General features: G+C 31.4%; 2 protein-coding genes across 2 annotated transcripts; one reads left to right on the forward strand and one right to left on the reverse strand.

Annotated features, from left to right (window-relative positions):
• Positions 1 to 7,893: 7,893 nt before the first annotated feature.
• On the reverse strand, positions 7,894 to 16,903 carry CycB3 (cyclin B3). The gene is made up of 7 exons (XM_018456710.1): positions 16,772 to 16,903; positions 12,671 to 12,925; positions 11,966 to 12,265; positions 11,011 to 11,466; positions 10,752 to 10,907; positions 9,585 to 9,865; positions 7,894 to 8,004 (listed from the first exon to the last, which is right to left on the reverse strand). The coding sequence occupies exons 2-7, from the start codon at positions 12,884 to 12,886 to the stop codon at positions 7,953 to 7,955; spliced, it is 1,461 nt and encodes a 486-aa protein (XP_018312212.1). The 5' UTR covers positions 12,887 to 12,925; positions 16,772 to 16,903; the 3' UTR covers positions 7,894 to 7,952.
• An 891-nt stretch (positions 16,904 to 17,794) lies between these two features.
• LOC108728230 (putative nuclease HARBI1) lies at positions 17,795 to 18,495 on the forward strand. Its single transcript, XM_018456693.1, has 2 exons — positions 17,795 to 18,127; positions 18,222 to 18,495. The coding sequence occupies exons 1-2, from the start codon at positions 17,919 to 17,921 to the stop codon at positions 18,493 to 18,495; spliced, it is 483 nt and encodes a 160-aa protein (XP_018312195.1). The 5' UTR covers positions 17,795 to 17,918.
• The last annotated feature ends 226 nt before the right edge of the window (positions 18,496 to 18,721 follow it).

The raw sequence follows: 18,721 nt of genomic DNA on the forward strand, positions 1-18,721 counted from the left end.
TAACAACATACTCAAGACATTAATTAAACATTAATTAAAATTTCTTGAATACCTCGAGTGCAGTATTTAGACAATTTCTTAGATATTAATGTGAAAGTCAATTCATTCGAATATAATTATGACTTCTGATCTATTCGATGTAGGTTGCAAAACTAGTTAAAGGTGGACGTTAAATTATAAATTAAATTAAATAAAAACCATGGTATAAAGACAAGGGTATGCTCCTGCGCATGGCCATGCCCCTAGAGCCTGTATCAAGCATACATCATTGGTGCGTTTGGGGAGGCGCTATTAGCGCTACTTCTGTCATCCTATCTTCGTTGTTTATTAGACATAAAATAAAGATAGACTAATAGCACGAATAGCACTAATAGCGTCTCCCCGAACGCACTTTAAGTGCGAAATTCGAACATATGCTTTCAAGCATGCCTTTTAATTCGAAAAATTTTCTGACTCCTTTCAATCAGACTCATTTTTAGTCTTATGATGATAATTTCCACATCCTTTAACTGTACAATTTGAATGTGAAATTACTCGACTTTGCACTGCAGAATTTATTCGGCATGTGCTGCACGTGTGTCGACGACCATATTTCATTGACACGAACCGCTCCGGATATAGCTAGAGATTCTCTAGCCGAGAGGTTCTCTAGCCGAGGCTAACCAAATGTGACGTATGTTTGATACATGCGTAGTGGTCTACTACTGGACGAGTATATCGATTCCCTTGTCTTTATAATCTTTATATCATGGTAAAACCGCATATTAGATATAGGGGTCCATAGTAAAAGTTCAGATTTCCTTTTGTTCTCTATTCTCTACTCATGCGACTAAAAATACTACTTGTGCCTCAGTCTCGAGAAAAGAATATTGAATGTGTGAACGAGACGTACATTATAGCGAAGACTGAAGCGTTGTGATATATATGTGTTGGATTTCGATTTTCTTTGGAATAATCTGCATAATGCAAACGTCTACAGACGTTTTTAGACATCCCTGAATATATTATTCAGAGACGTCAATTTATGAAAAATCTTAAAAGACACACAAATCGGATGATTTATTGAAAAATATAAACATAATTTGCCAAGCAAATTGAGACGATACACTTTACAATAAACTATTACAGAGAAAGTAAACTTTTTAAAAAGTAATATAATAATTAAATAATAAAAGAGAGAGAGAAATATATATAATAAATTTTTTGTTCAAATAGTCTATTGGATTGTCTGAGAAATTCGTATGAGTTTTTAGTTCTAATGAAACAATTTTAGAAATAATTTTATTAAATGAAAACTTTATTCAAGAAAATATTTCATTTTGCACTACTTTAACTTATGTTTCAGGTAACTGTAGAATTCCGTCTTGGTTGGTTTGGAAGCAAAGAAGTCATTTACATGGGGTTTTTACTGCAAACACGTGCAATTTTCTTTAGGCAATCAAAGATTTAGTGTTGTTTTGATAAAACATAACACCCGTTTTGTTCGTCAGTTGCTTGTGTTGGATGTTTCGGTTTAAATTGTTCAATTGGCTATAATATATCGGTAATTTCAAACCATTATCGGGAGCAGTTCAAGATCTTCGAGTCTTTACTTTTGCGCTTCGCGTCTTTAAAGTAAAAATTACTCGCTTCAAATCACTTCTGAAAAATTGATAAAGCAATAGCATAATCTCCATACATTGTGTAAGTTTTTTCCGTTGTTTGCAGTAGTAAAAAAATGCACATATCGAAAATGTACACTGAGAGAAAAAATGATTGGAATAATCATAATTTAACTATAATTTATATAGTCATTTTTTGGAACAACCATAAATTTATAATTGTTTTGACCATATGAATTATAGTAACTTGAACACTGAATTATGATCGAGGGGTTACTCATCTACGAAATCAACGAAGAAATTAGAGAACGAGGCAGTCAAGCATTCATCATTGAAATCAAGAAATCATCGGAAATCAAGCAAAAAAACATTGTCGTTACGCTCGCGCGTCTTGGCAAACATATGAAATCACTGAAATCACGTTGAATATAAGAAATCGAAAATTAATTTCGTAGGCGAGTACCCCCTCGATCATAACGACCATAATATATACTCATTCAACTAATTGCACGGTTATCTTACACATAAATCATATTTGTATACAGTAAATTATACTATAAAATGTTGTAACTGTATATGTAATTGTATATGTAATTATTGTTACTAACAAATAACTATAAAAATGATGCTTCTAATCATAATTATTTTACCATGCAATTATTGTCACAAATACGATATAATTTTCTCTCAGTGTATCTTTCATCCTCTGTCTTCACAACTTATTGCCAGTAACGCACAAACTCAACTGATTCTCAATCAAATTTCTAAAATGACACCATCCATTTTAAAGGATGAATTAGTCAATATCTAGTTGGTGCTAATGTCTAAGGATATAATCTCGGTGAAATATTTACTAAATGATATGTTAAAATATTTTTTTATACGATATATAAATGTCATCTACTTTCAATCCCCTTAACAACTTATGCAACGCTTTATAAAGACATTTGTTGAAACTCATACGAACTTTCCGGAACTTAATTTATACACTCATGTAGTTATTCTTTTTGATAGATTTAAATAGAGAGATTTCAATAATATTTATTCGGGAGCATAGCGAATATAAAGTACGAAGGTTATCCGTTTCGCGGGTTTTCTCCGAGTCCATATCCATTCTTGGAATGCCAACGTTTCGTGAACCTTGCAGTTCACTTCTTCAAGACGAGGATAGGAGTTACTGAGCATCAGGCTGATCCTCGCCCTGATGAAGTGGACTGCAAGGTTCACGAAACGTTGGCATTCCAAGAATGGATATGGACACGGAGAAAACCCGCGAAACGGATAATCTTCATACAGAAAGCACCCGTGGAAGCCTCAAGAAGATAAACAGAAAGTATTATTTTCTTGCAATTAGTTTGTAAATGGCAATAAGCTTCTTAAGTCAATAGTAATTTTAAAGTTGCATATTACTGGTTAATACAAATAATAAAGTTTTTATGTAAAAACTAAATAGTAGTAGTAAGTGCGTACCTGATTTTTACTGAATTTAAAGTATGTATATTTGTTTATTTATAGAAAGCTTTGAAAAGCATGCAATGTATAACAGTAAATAATTTTCAGAAAGAAATTTTGACGTTTCTATTACATTCTCTATTGCGACATAGCTCTATTATAATTCTTGATATAATAATTATTAACAAAACATTTATAAAGAAAGCATGTAAAACATATAAATAAAGTTATAAAATTCAAATAATAATTTACAGAAAAGTTACAATTTACTTTTAGAACAGAGATTGATTGCAAATATCGATCTCTAAAAGATGGTTTCGATAATCATCTTATTTGACTAACTATAAGAACTAAGAATTATAAGAACGAGTTGATAATGAAAGATAAAATTCCATTCTCTTGGTTAATATTTGTTCTGGTAAAATAATGCATAATGAACTAATAAGTATATTCTTATGATTTTATTAAATTACATCTCATTTATAGTACACATACACACATTTTATTTTAGCATAATAAACATTAATTTATTGATAGTAAAAAAATATATTATATACACACTAGCTTAATTTAGACCAAAATTATGATCGCGCATGTATCTTTTATATATATATATATCTATATTTGTTACATAATTTATTTTAATTTTGTTCTAATTAATCATGGACACAATATATATACAGATGAAAATCTGTGATTGATTATATATGTACAGTATGTAATTTTTATTTATATATTCGCTTTTTTTTGAGGTAACTAGGAAATCTAACGAAAGTTAATTTTGAAGTTGCGCATTACGTTATATTTTTGCTTAAGAGTAATCGTATAAATACTGAGTAATTACTACTGTGTTTTATACTGGGTAGCCATAAAATTCCTGTTTCATTTTGTATAATTAGCCATTATTGTCAAATATACATATCAATATTTACTACAAATATTTGATATTTTTATCAAGAAATACAAAGGATGTCACACGCAGAACTTGGTTATGAAAGTAATCGAAAACGTATATCTACCAGGTAATTAATCATATATATATTCTTAGTTTTCTAAGTATTTTATTTTTTATATATATACTAAAAGATTTTTATATTATTTTTTAATGGTTTTGTATTTCTTCACATTCAAAATATACCCAGATAACCAAGTCTGTAGAAAGCAGATTTTTTAAATGTCTACTACATACTATGCCAACAAAATAGCAACAGAATTGTTACAGAATTAGGTGTACATAATACTGTTGATAGACTGCTAGAAAAAAAACATAACAGAATCAGATAATGTCGGCAGGATCTGCTCAGTTTCTGCCAACAAGTTGCCTCGATATTATGTCGATAGGCGAAGTTAACAGAACACAAACCTAATGCTGATAGTTGATGGCAGACTACCGCCATTTTCTGCTCGAATCTGCTGATATTCTGCTAGAAGACTGCAGACATTTTGCTATCTGGGTAAATAATATTAATTATACAAATAGATTATATTGTAAGAATGTCAAATAAGCATCTCCCCGTCGAACGTAAGAATGCGATAGGTTCATTTTAGACGCAAAATATTCAAAATAAAGCGTTCAAATTACGGACTTATTTCATTCTTTACACCGGCCATTCAACTTTGCATTAGAGGATTTCGTGGCCACCCTGCATTTGGAAAGAGAAAAATGCACGACCCACCGCACTCGTTTCGGTTTTGCGACATTATGAGCGAATGTTGATATCACAGATTTTTTCGATTTCTATTGAAAACTTGAAGGTTTTGTCGTTCGGAAAAGAGAATGTCACCCAATGCTATTATATAAATTTCGAAACATCGGAACTGCGATTCTTTTCCGAATTTATTACACTTATATTTTGGCACACGAGAATATATAAATAAATTTTTTCTCTTTTTTTTGATCCTTAAACTAGCGAACTGTAGGTGTATTTTCATAATAAATTAATGATAAGCTTAAATGAGTATTGATTAATTCTTTCCCTTATGGCGGAAATGAATTTTTTTTCATTTTTCACAATTCTGGCTTAAGGAAAAAATTATATAATCGATACTCTGGTGCTCTTTAGATACATCTTGTACAAATCATATTTGGCAATAGAAACGGCTGATATTTGCCATAAAAATTTAATAATTATGAGTTTTAATAGAAGAGATCTTACTTCGCTAAATACTACCAAATGTATGTATGTACCAAATATATGGTGATAATTCCGGGAATTTTTTGATCAAGGTATTGTAGTATACAAAACAGGAGTTTAAATCTGAAATAAATTGCCATAATGTATAAATACACCTAGTACCATTAGATCGCTAGATATTCTCTAAGATCAGGCGTAGGATACTCTATCCTCAATTGAATCTTCATATCATCCGACTATCTGCGATAAATATTTCGTTTTCTCATTTATGATTGTAATAGAAATCAGAGTTTCTCATCCAACAACATAAGCTCCATTCAGTCCACGTACAGTCAGGTTTCCACTGCATTTCCCTATCGGATACGAGTTAGTTTTTCTACGTTCTTCCTGTTGTACTTCAGCTTCCAATCATACTTTAATGATTACATTGTCAATATTGAAATATATGGAGACTGGAGCGAAAAGACGAGAAAAGCTAGCTTGATCCTGACGAGAAAGAAATTTGGAAGTCTAACTGTAAATACAACAATGATACATAACAACGCGCCACACTCTTTATATGACGATATCTTCAGTGAGAATTATCACATGGTCATTCGCTTGCGCATAATCACATTATCAATCAACAATATGATTTTAAAATATTATCGTGAAAGGCATCGAAAAGTGAAAATTAATTAAACAAGGAGACAGGCTGAAAAGCAACGCATACGGTCAACTATCCTAAGAAACGAGATGAAGGACAGTATTTTTTCAGTTATTTTTAATGTGCACAAAAATTTTACTCTAATCAATGATTTTTTTTCAAACAACCGGAGTTAAAAAATATATACATATATATATAAATTATATGCTAATTAGAATTAATATATACGATCTGAGAGAGAGAAATTTATAAAGATTTTGGAGCAGGCCTGTCTAACATTTTATTTGCCAGAACTACGATTCCCCCTCTCCATACTTTCGCTAAGTAAGATATTGAGAAAACAAAAAATAGACGCTAGAGCAACTAAATCACTGAGCAGAGCTTTGAAATCTATTTTCTCTGTTCTCTTTGTCTTGCTTAACGAAACGCTGGAGAAATCGAAGCATTTAGTTCGCAAAGTATTAAATAGGTCTGGTGTTTAGGGCATCAATGCCGTTACTCGAAGAGTAGTGGTTTTTTGAACATAAAAATTTTGGTAAATGTAAACTCAATTACTCTAAAATTACGTACGAATTTTGGAAAGTTGTTGTAACAGAAGTAAAAGATTCACTTCTCAAGTCGACAGATCTGATGTCGTGCGATTTGTATTTCTTCTCTTGACTTATAAAGCGTCATTTTTCCACAGATGATAAAGCTAAGTAAACAATAGTGTCGTGTATAAAAAAAAAACTTTTAATCTATTAGGAACAATTTATTGGATTACAAGACGAGCGTGTAAAAAAAGATGGATAAATTTTATTCTTTTCTTTTCTTTGAATTTTGAAAATATACATCTTTTCGTTCATGAGTCAATTCAACCATACGAGCATTACTTTTCAGTCTATTCTCGCATATTGAAAAAAGAACCCGATATCACATTTCGGGTTGAGAATTCATTTCGCAAGATATAAAAGCGTGGCGCTAAAATAAATATTTAATAAAAAAAGAAAAAGAATTAGTAAAATGACTTATACAAATAGTAAAAACTGTAAAGTGATATAGAGATTACTGCGTCATATACATATATATAAATAATAATAATAAAGATGAGTCAATACGCTATCAAGTGTACCCGTAAAAAACTCGGTGAGGTTTCACGATAAAACTTTTTGACGTACATTCGAGATTTTTTACGTTTCCGCCTTCGTTTCATGCATTATACAATTTAGAGGGTAGCGTCGCTATTCGCGTGCTAATATTACAATACTTAACAAACATTTAAGCTATCCAACATATGTTACGACTAGTCTTAATTTCTAATTCCATGTTAATTTGTTTGTCTGTATTTATACTGAATTTGGAGTACTTTCTATTTTATTAACTAATTCGGTTTCCTTAGAGTGCGGTCCCATGGGATACGGAACTGCGGAACGTTCGTGATTGATAATGGTTTCATTCTGCCGATTCCGTCGTTTTCTTTTCCGCAGTTTTAGTTTTTAACAAATTCGTGCGTGTGATTTCGCTAACGACGCTAACCTGGTTTAAACGAAGAAAACCTGTCTTCTACAAGAACGTATACTTAATCGAAGGCAAGTAGATTAAGAACCGTTAAAAAGAGCCATAAATATGAGACGCATATGGGATCGAGTCATGGATCACGAGTCGAACAGTTTAAAAGCGCGTAGCTATTCGCGGTGTCTCTGTATCTTCTTATTAAATTAATGGCTTCTGCCTATAAATAAATACGGACGTCAATACGGTCAAAAAATGAATGTCGTAAATACAGAAGGACGAAAATGTAAATCAAAATTAAAATGGATACACAAAACGCAAGTGTCTCTGTATGTACGATTTCCGATCCGCAGGAGTTTGTTTCTTTATGTCCCATTAAGCGAAACTTGTAAATACGCAATCAATGTGAGCCAATGACAAATGCTATTCCGGTAGATCTAATGAAAATGATCTACGAGAAGGCTCTTGCGATTTGTCAGCGCTAATTGCGCATTTTGCAAATTCCGCTCAACGAGATATAGGAAGACACTTAGCGGAGCGAAATCGGAGGAATGAAGCCATGAATCATAAACGTCACGCAATTCCGTATCCCATGGGAACGCACCCTCACTCTTGTACTTTTTCTATTCATATGTCTAAAGTCTCTTTTAGGGGCAGCTTCGCAACTTCGAAGAAAATCCTAGAATGCAAATAAAATAGAGTGAACATTAATAACTTACGAAAAATATGTTTTATATGTATACAAGATGTCCCAGAATATTTGGACAATGCTTATATGCAGACAAACTGGAAAAGTCCTCTAGTATATTACAATTTTCGTAATAGTTAACGAAATATTAATTTCTAAAGAACGCTGAATAAGCGCGTTTAATGCAAGCGCGCATGAAATACAATCGTTTAAAGCGGGGAATTGTTTTCCTTTGCCACTTGTATATAACTAATTGTCGCTTGTAGTAAACAATTCCCCGCGCCTAGCGATCATAATCTGGGTGTGTATTTGATAATAGAATGGATTCGCATTCATTCGGCGATATTTAGTAATTAATTGTTAACTATTGCGAAAATTGCAAAATGGTACAGGATCTTTTGACTTACTTTAGTCTATTCTATCTGCATACGAGTGTTGTCACGAGAGTTATCGGACACCCTATGCATGCACGCACGCACGCACGCAAGAAAGCAAAGTGATCCACTTAAATTGAAAACCTTGAATGTTTCACTTATTTTTGATATGATATAAAAAAATGTTTCAAATGAAAATGGAACGCTTTCGAGGGCGACGTATTTTGGTCACGTTTTTTTCTAGGTGGAAACGCTAGAAAGATATGAAGATTATTTCCACTTTCTTAAATGGAATTATACAGGGTATCCCATAATTCATCTGATAAAGCTCGTGGACAGGTAGAGCGGACCAAACTGAGATTAAAAGTCCTGTACTATTTTGTGCGTTTGCGCCCGGGCTACTACTGTGGAATGTATGGCCCACCAATCGGATCGCGCGGGGATGGCCTGGTAGGCGTGTTCTGGTTATCCCCACTTCCCGCACGCCAAGCGATCCGATCGTGTCGTACATTCCACAGCAGTAGACCGGGCGCGGACGCGCGTATTCAGTATTCTTTAAAGATTAATATTTCATTAACTATTGCGAAAATTGTAAAATGGTAGAGGACTTTCCGTCTCTCAGTTTAGTCCGCTCTACCTGTCCACGAGCTCTGTCAGATGAATTATGGGATATTCTGTATAATTTTTAGATAATATGATCTCTCTAATTATTCTGCATATAATATTATATTATGGTACAAGTATTAAAAAATTAATAGTATACGAGATATTTAATATTTCATCATTGTGCATGTATAAAGTATAAAATGTCTTGTAAAGCGTAAACTTGGTTTGGTATTGGTTATTTGATATCTCTACTTTAATGTTTTATGTGCAGAATAGTTAAAAACATCAAATTTTGTAAAAAAAATCATATAATATCATCTAAAAAAGGAAGTAATCTTCATATTTTTGTTTGGTATCTTCATCTTTAAAAACGTAACCAAAATACGTTCCTCTCGAAACCATTCCACTTTCATTTGAAATATTTTTTTTGTCTCATTAAAAATAAGTAAAATATTCAAAATTTTCAATTTAAGTGAATCACTCTGTATAAATAAATAAATATATATATATATATATTATATATAAGGAAATACATAAAAGAAATAAATTAAATATAAATAATATATAAAATAAATACTATTAAATACTTACTTGTGGCTGTATTTGCTGCGGACAGTTTTTAATGTTTCTTTATGCTTTCTATGTAAACTTTGATTCAAAAGATTGCAAATATCTCTTATGTCGTTCAGTTCATAACCGCTATAGTATTCTAATGTTGGATTCCATCCTCCTAAATCTTTCATTAGCAATGCTAGTAACAACGCTGCCGCTGCCATTTTGCTATCGCTAAACCTGACCATCGTATAATCCATCAGCGAGTGTTCCAATATATACCGAGCCAGAGTTAACGTGGGCATAGAGACCTTGGCACACTATTTTCAGATAGTAATGATTGAGTTAGTAATGATAGATTCTATTAAGTTAATTAGTGAAATTTTTTTAAATGTCAATTAGTTGATATCACATATATCATATATTATATATCATATATATCATATATATCATACGTTGATATCATATATATCATATATGTATATCATACGTATCATATATATCATACATGATATTATTTATGATATCTGATTCACCCTCTATCAAAGTTCCTCTTCTTGTTTTTAAGAGTTAAAACTATTATAATATATTATTTTATTTTTCTCAACTTCCTCTACAAATACATATACAAGGTGTCTGACGTAACTGTGATCATGATTTTTCCGGCATTTCCGATGATCTGACAAAAATAATTTCGGATAAAAGAGTTAGTCAGTCTTCAATCGGCTACACATTACAATATTAAATTTGCTGTACTGTAACTTTCGAGCCTTATAACTCAAAAAGTACTCAATAAAAAATTACGTCGGACACCCTGTAGACGTCAAATGTGTTCGCTCGTATCCCAGAACTTCTAGTAAAATGTTCAAAATTTTTTACATATTATGAAAGAAAAATATTAGATGCACTTTTGCTACTCTGACTTGGAGGAATTGAACATGGAGCTTCCATTTGTTGAATGATTGTTATTATAACTAACAATATAAGTCAATAATAATATAAGTATAATAATATAAGTTACGCATTAATTCCTATTGATTCGAAAATATATTGGTTTTAAATCTAATTTTGAATATAATAAAATCAACCTTTTTCTTTAAAAGAAAATTATTTCATTAACGGAAGTATTATATCGCTTAATATATTCATTTAAATTCTAAGACAAAATATTTCTATATATAAATCGGTAGCTTTGTTATTGCTTACCCTGGCGTAACGCCGAAGAAATCTGTAAGAAAGAGGTATTCCCAGATCAAAATTGACTACTTTTAAAACATTCATTTCCATTTTGATCAACTCTCTCTGTGTGTAAGCGCCATCACATATATACAAGAAATCTTCCACCATTGGTGGTATTCTTTCCTGAAGCCAAAGTTATGAAGTTTTTATCATAAGCTTATTGTTCGTGACAGAAGTACAATTTTGTTAATCAACAATTTTGTAGATATATAATTATAAAATTTACATCAAATTTGCTCGCTATGAAAAGACTTGCAGCGCCGAGCAGTTGTAAAGTCTCTTTTCCGACTGTCATTTTTGTCAGATATAAATCGACAAGTTTTACGGCCAGATATAGGGTCTCATGGTTCAATTCAAATGATTCCTGAACCTCAACCATCCAGTCGACTAGTAGCGCTCTCATCCAATGGGAAAGACATACTTGCCGGTCCATGTAATCGCCGATGAGGAACAGATGTTCTCGTTTCTTCAGATATTCGAAAATATCCATTGCATAGTGTGATACCTGGTATGGATCTAGCCAATTTTCAACATCAAAGTCCCACTGAACATTTTCGGGTAATTCTCTTATAGGTACGGCAATCAATAAAGTAGTCGCTGAAACTTTATTCTCATTCGTAGGAGATGTGGGTTCATTTTCTTCTGCTATCGCTGTTGGTTTGTCATTTGTTTTTTCGTCAACCTATAATGTATATTTAATCTGTTAGTACTGCATAAACAGTATAAAGTCATCTTCTTCTTCCTCTTCTTATGTTAGGCTTCTGGCCTGTGTTACACCTCTTTCATATGCTTGTGGTGCGCACGCTGTTATTCAATTGCCACGAGCATATGGGACCTACAGTTTTAATGCCGGTTCCGAACGGCGGATTTTTCGAGAGGTGTTTCTGTGTAGTAAAAATAGTAAAAATATATGAAATATAAATAGTAAAACGTTAAAAATATATAGTATAATCCTTAGTTTAAGAAATTATTTCTTACTCTTTTTTAAAAATAATTTTATTTTAAAAATTATATAAAATTTAACAAACAAATTGTATATAATTTCTAAAATAAAATTATTTTAATTTGAGTTTTACTTTATGAGTTTTTCTTAAGTTTTCGCAAATAAATGAAATTAGAGAAAAACGTTAATTCTAAGATATTATACATAATAATATATTACAAAAAGTTTATATATATACCTTATTGCTACTCCTGCGAGTCTTTTTTATGCTATCATTAACGTCTTCCAAAGCACTGACGTATAACGAATTATCCTCAGATTTTTCTAAATCTGCACTTCGTCTAATATTTACAACTTTGTTAATAGTTTCTGTTTTATCATCCTTTTTGAGAATAGACTTAATACGAGGCGCCGGTTTTCCTTTCGCCGGTACAACTTTTGATATAATAACATCTGCAGGTTTCTCTAAAGCAACGTTATTTCCAACTTTGGACTGAGTAGCTATCTTTTTTGTTGGATGTATCGACGTAGTAATAGCCTATCAGAGTCATAATATAAAAGAAATAAATACATAGATGATAAAATAAAATAAAAATGAATTAAACATTAAAACGTTATGATTTAAATAAATTAAAACGGTGATCGGAATTAGATCGTTTTTGGTCCGATTTTCGTGTTAATGCCACTTGCATTTTCTTCCTGCCACTTGTGTTTTCACAAGAAGCCATTGGAATTGCATAACTGATGCGTGAGATTCTGTTTCAAGAATATTACGCATAGATAGAATCGTGTCTTCTGTTCGACAACTTGTTATACGAGCAACAAGAAAGAGTTAGTAATCACGAAAACAGTGCCAAAAGTTGTATTTAAATCCGATCTCTGAATTAAAGTATAAATTTATATTTTGTTATAATAACTGATAGAATAATTGCAGAATACACACATTGGTGATATTTGTAAAAGCGTATCTCTTGTTTGTTTTTTCTTTAGGTGGTGAAAATACATCTGATTTTCGCTTGGTGCGAGTTTCTCTGCCAGTATTGGATGATTTTAATACATTGCTCAATAAAGAATTTTGACTCCTGGTTATTATTCCTTTCCTCAAGGTTGTAGTGCTGTTTTGTCTATTTTGTCCAAGTAATACTTTTGGAGGTGCCATTTTTCGGATATGATAAACTTTGGTACTTCTGTTCCTTACCTAATTATTATTCACAAAAATACATATAATTAGTTCATAAATTATAGTTTAATTCGTAATATACAGGGTCCGGCCGAATAACACATAAAAGCGGGCACGACGTGATTGCTTATAAAACGCAACCAAAAATTGGCTGCTGCAGCCAATTAAAAATGCTATGCCATATTTTACCATCTAATGTGCTGCAGCAGCCAACCTTTTCTTTCAGTGTATCATTTTTAACTGATGTCTGCATATTTTTACTCTTTCCATCTACAATCTAAGTCTTTTTGTTTCAAAGTACAAGCTTTTTTATTACTTTAGGCAACCAAAAAAAGTGGAAAAAGTTAGAGCTATCTTTTAATGTGTCTATTACTAAATAATTTCTAATTTAAATATTAAAACCTTTATTTAATCCGTCTTTCTCTACTTTGGAAAAATTTTAAAGCGAAATTTCGCTTATGCCAAAAGAACTCATTGCAGATAGAGTTTATGTTATTATTGAACAATTGTTAGTAAACAACTTTCCTTATTTAATAATAAAATAACGATAGTTATTGTAAACTTAACAACTAAAAAGATGTTTACGATAACTTTGTTACCATTTTGTTAATGAATAAGTTATTTATCGAAAAGGAAATGTTATTCACTAACATCAGTCGTTCGATAGATCATTATACATTAAAAACAGAATAGGGTCTTTAGGCTGCGTTTCAGTATTGAAAATCTATAATGCACGTAATGAAAAACGTAAAACATATGTAATAGAATGAAAAAGTACAGTACTCAATATTAAAAATACAATTTACAATATGATATTGACTAGTGAGATGATGCAATATTTCGTGCGTTAAAGTTCATACATATTCTGTGGTTCATACATATTCTTAAATTACATGATAAAATCGAACGTTTCAGATGCATTTCAAGCCTTCTTCAGCAAACATTTTTTTAAACATTTAACCCACACTTCTGGATCACAAGGCAGAGTTGCGCAACAGTTTCGGCATTGCTTGATGAAAGAATTCTCAGACTTATAATAACACAGGTATACAAAACTAATGTTTAAATCGGAAATTAGATCATGATATTTTTATACGTATTTTAACGATATCCAAATTGTTCCATCACGTCATAATTTTTTTATCAACGGAAAATAGCTAGATTTTACAGTATTTGAACCTATCATCTTGAATATTATTATAATTTTATAAGCCATCTTTAGTATAAGGTGTGTTTATTGAAAGAGTAATGGATAAGAATGTATAATCAAATATTTTAAAGGAAAATTAGAAAAAAAGTATCAAAAGATTGAATCTAGGAAGTGATTATTAATTTCAACAAGATAATGATTCTAAACATATGGTATATGTTTGTGAATGGATATACAATATTTCTATGCATATTTTAAAAACATCGTCAGATTTAAATCCGATTGAACATTTATGGAGTAAATTCAAAAATCGATTGAAGAAACGCATAATTTAAAGAAAAACTTAATTGAAAAAGTACTATTAGAAGACGAATAAAATACTATAAAATTTGACAGCTTAGTTCTTTCAATTTTATTCAATTTTATCAAACGGATTGAAAAAAGTAACTATAAACATAAAGTAAACATAAAAGATTATTAACTAAATATTAGTTTCCTTTTTGTAATCTTCCTTTACTGTTATAATAAAATATGTTAATATTTTTGTGTTTATAGATAAAATGCTCTCAGAAAACATTTTTATCTTTCTTTGTTTACATCTTTTGATTACATTTATTTATGTCAATTTAATGAATTTGTATTATTAAATATAAAGTATAAAATAAACATTTTTGTAGAAATACTACTAAATAAAAAAACTATTGCTGGAAAAAAACTATAGGCTGTTTTATAGTTGCAACAGTACTGTGCCAATACTTTAATTTAACATTTACGTATACAAGATTTGTTAGATAGACAATGTGTTAAATAATTTGATGTACTTATAGCTTTTAGGGCATCTATTTCAACACAGATGATTAAGTCCAAGTAGTTTTTGCTATTTATCTAAATTTAATATGAATGTTTTTTTAGTATTTAATATGTATTTACATATTAAATACTGAACAAATAACTCAAAGTTATGAAATATTTATTACTCGGGACACTATTAATAAAAATGTGGCAACATTGCATAATGATTCGAAGAAAAAAACTAGTAGTAATGTGGCCTTCCATAAAAATAACCTTAAAATATTAGTTTTGTTTAAAAAAAAAAGTATTTGGTTACAAAATTAACAAAAAAGTAAAACATTTTAAAATGTATGCAAATGAATGTACATACATTCACGTAACTTCTGCATATAAGTTGCTCAGTACTAAAAATCTCAGTACTAAGAATAGTATACGTAATGTTAACTATAGATTAACAGTAGAGCTAGAATCGATTATCAAATAATTATTCTGATATGCAAACCTTAAAAAAGAGGTCGTAAGTAATCAATATCCATAGAGGACCACATTAGCAAAATGCCATGCTATTGTTTAAATTTGCATAATTCAAAATATATACAAATAAGATGTTAAACAGCATATAACACACTCAAAAATACATATATTCTTGTGATCACACGCTTCAAGTTTAAGAAAAATGAGGAGGTAAGTGTAATTAAATGCTAAAATGTATCTCAGAAACGATTCGAAATACTTGAAAGTAAAAATGTGTTGGCCATTGAATATTGGTATATTATTGTCACGATGTAACGGCGAGCTACTGAATAAATAAATCCATAAGAAATCATTAGGATTCGCTATATAATAGCAGAGATATTAAGGGAGGCCACAATATATACACTGGCCATAATACTACTTTCTCCTCTATTATTGACGTTATGTCATTACTAATAATCATAAAAAATGGAGCTCCCAATTATAATTATTTTACCATGTAATTATAGCCAGAAATATCAAATATTTTTCTGTTAGTATAAACTAGTATGATTTAATTTTTAAAATAATTAGAAAATCGTTATTAATATGTGAGTAATCATCTGGCGATTCTTATACCTCGACAGTGAAAAACTTAAATTATGGAAGCAGTTTTTCTACCGATCAAGAAAGATAAAACTCGTTTTTAAAACTTTTTTAAACTTTTAAGAAAATATTGTGTAAAGCTACAATACAATGATCTCAAATACTCACAAATTATAAGGCAATCAATAATATATAATATTTAAATAATAATAGTAGATTTTAATAGTGGGTGAAAAAAATACGTAATAGGTCCGTTTATGCAAATAAAATTAAGATTATTCCCGGATTAGATATATCGGGAGAAATGCAACAATGTTATGGGACGTTCTACATCTTTTCCAAAGTAGATTCAAGACAGACTTTTGATTCACAGGACAGAGTAACGCATGATGAACGACACACACAGAATGTCAGAATATCGGTCGCACGTGTTAATACGCGTTCCTCATATTCCCAGTATATCGTAATGAAAAACGTCGAACTTGTCGCCAAAATGAAATGGAATTATCCCGTCCTCTACTGATATAGAAATTTACGTGACTCTCTGTGATAAATCCGTCGATTTTACAGATTTTCAGTTCGCGAGACGGTACGTTGGGATAGAAAACGCGGGAAGTAGAACGAACGACCTCCACTCAGTCTTCGTTCGAGATCGTTATTCCGTTACCTTTGACGATCTCGGGGTACGATTGAAAACAATCGCGACGATGAAGGCTGGCCTACGCGAAGGCACGAAGGACGCGAGCAAAATATTTATTGGAAATATAATATAGGAGCAAATATGGTGGAGTCGCGATGAGTGATTAGATAGGTGCCTCTCGCCGGGTTTCCTGCGTGTCGCTTGACGTGCGAATTGTGCGTACCTACGTAACTCTCGGAATCCTCGGAATATTTGTGGGTGAACGACGAAAGGTCGCTTGTTTATAAGGCCTTTGCATGCCACGCGCCTTATAGGTGTAACAACGTCGCCGTTTTCGTTCGCGCGTTTCACAAGTCACAACTCGCGGTGACTGAGGTTACTTCGTTGCTGATCAACTTGATGTTGGTTCAAATTCACAGTTACAGCCAATTGCGGCGCAACGATTGGTCGACATACAGCGCCTTGGGTTAGAGTGGATATAAAGTCAGACTACGCATTGAAGATGGAGATTGAAAATTGAAAAATTCAAATTTGACCAATCGAAACGAAAGAAGCTAAAATTTCTTTGTCCTTATTGGTCAAATTTCAATCTTTATGCGGGGTCTACAATAGAAGTCGTAGCAGTCGTAGGGTCTTAAGTCGTAGAAAATTGACCAATCACAGTCGAATATGAGAAGAATAATCAACTGTGATTGGTACGTTGGAAAACTTCTATTGTAGACCCCGCATTAATCTTCAATCTCAAGCGTCGTCTACAATACACGGAGTAAGAAGTAAAAGTAAGAAATTAACCAATCACAGTCGATTATTCTTCTCACGTTCGACTGTGATTGGTCAATTTCTTACTCTTACTTCTTACTTCGTGTATTGTAGGCGACGCATCAATCTTCAATGCGTAGTCTGATTTCGGCCTAACCTACTCTACCTTGGATTAATAATAGCGTTTTTCATTGGCAGAACTAATGCGCACTCAGTGCACTTTAAAGCCGTTGTACAAAAATCGACGTAAAAACGTACATTTAATAAAAATATAGAAACGAATTAAACCGCGAAATATACGATATTCAATAATTTTATTGTGCTATTTGATAAAATACACATTGGTTATTTTATCAATTGAGATACCTCTATTAACTTGCCGTATTAGTATGAACGAAAGCATTGAAATCCTATGGTTGAACTTTACCGGCACCGGCATAAGTTAACGGTCACTATAAAGGGCCAATTTCACCAACCACGGTTAGATTAACCGACGGTTAAAGTTAGCAGGGTGGCCAACAGACATTCATATTCTCTCGTAACCTCTTATATATTGTCAATTTTACGGAGCTTTGTCTATCTGAAATTTCATCAGTGAGTGAGAATACAAAATGAATGATATTATAAATTACATATTTTTTGACGAATTTGCTGGTTACAATTTAGAAAAACGTCGAAGACCACGTAAAATCAAACCACGTATAAATTATTTAGAATTGTTTGACGATGTAGATTTCAGGTCAAGGTTTAGAATATCAAAAAATCATTTTATGATATTATTTGAAAAAATAGAAGATGAAATACGACCAAAAACTGATTGGTATGTACAAATATATGTGTGTATATATATATATATATAATAGTAAGATTATATAAATAACGTTAATTACTGTTAAATACTGTTATTTTTACAGTAATGATGCTATTCCACCTATTACACAATTGTTAGTTGCATTACGATTCTATGCAACAGGATCCTTTTTGCAAACTATTGGAGATTTCTGTGGAATTAGTATATCAAGTGCTCAGAGAATTGTTCACCGTATATCCAATGCTATTGCTGCATTAAGAAATGAGTTTATAAAACTTCCAATATTACCTGAAGAAATTCGTCGAAATGAGAAGGAATTTTACCAAACTGCCAAATTTATTCGTATTATTGGCTGTATGGATATAAAGATTTTATAAAGATTTTTTAAATTTATATATTCCTAATAATAAATTAATACCTGTCTTATAACTTTCACGCTTCAAAGTTGCACAATATTTTCTTGCTGCTTTTTTCAGATTATCCCAACAGTAACGTAAAGCTTTTTCTGATCTTTTAATTGTTGTGTTTGCATTATATTTGTTGGTAATATCAACCCATACTTCATCCTTTTTTACAAGTGTTGAACGATCAGTTTCTTTGTTT

This window comes from Mycetomoellerius zeteki, unplaced genomic scaffold (genome assembly GCF_001594055.1).
Source record: "Mycetomoellerius zeteki isolate Tzet28-1 unplaced genomic scaffold, Tzet1.0 scaffold592, whole genome shotgun sequence".
NCBI lineage: Eukaryota > Metazoa > Arthropoda > Insecta > Hymenoptera > Formicidae > Mycetomoellerius > Mycetomoellerius zeteki.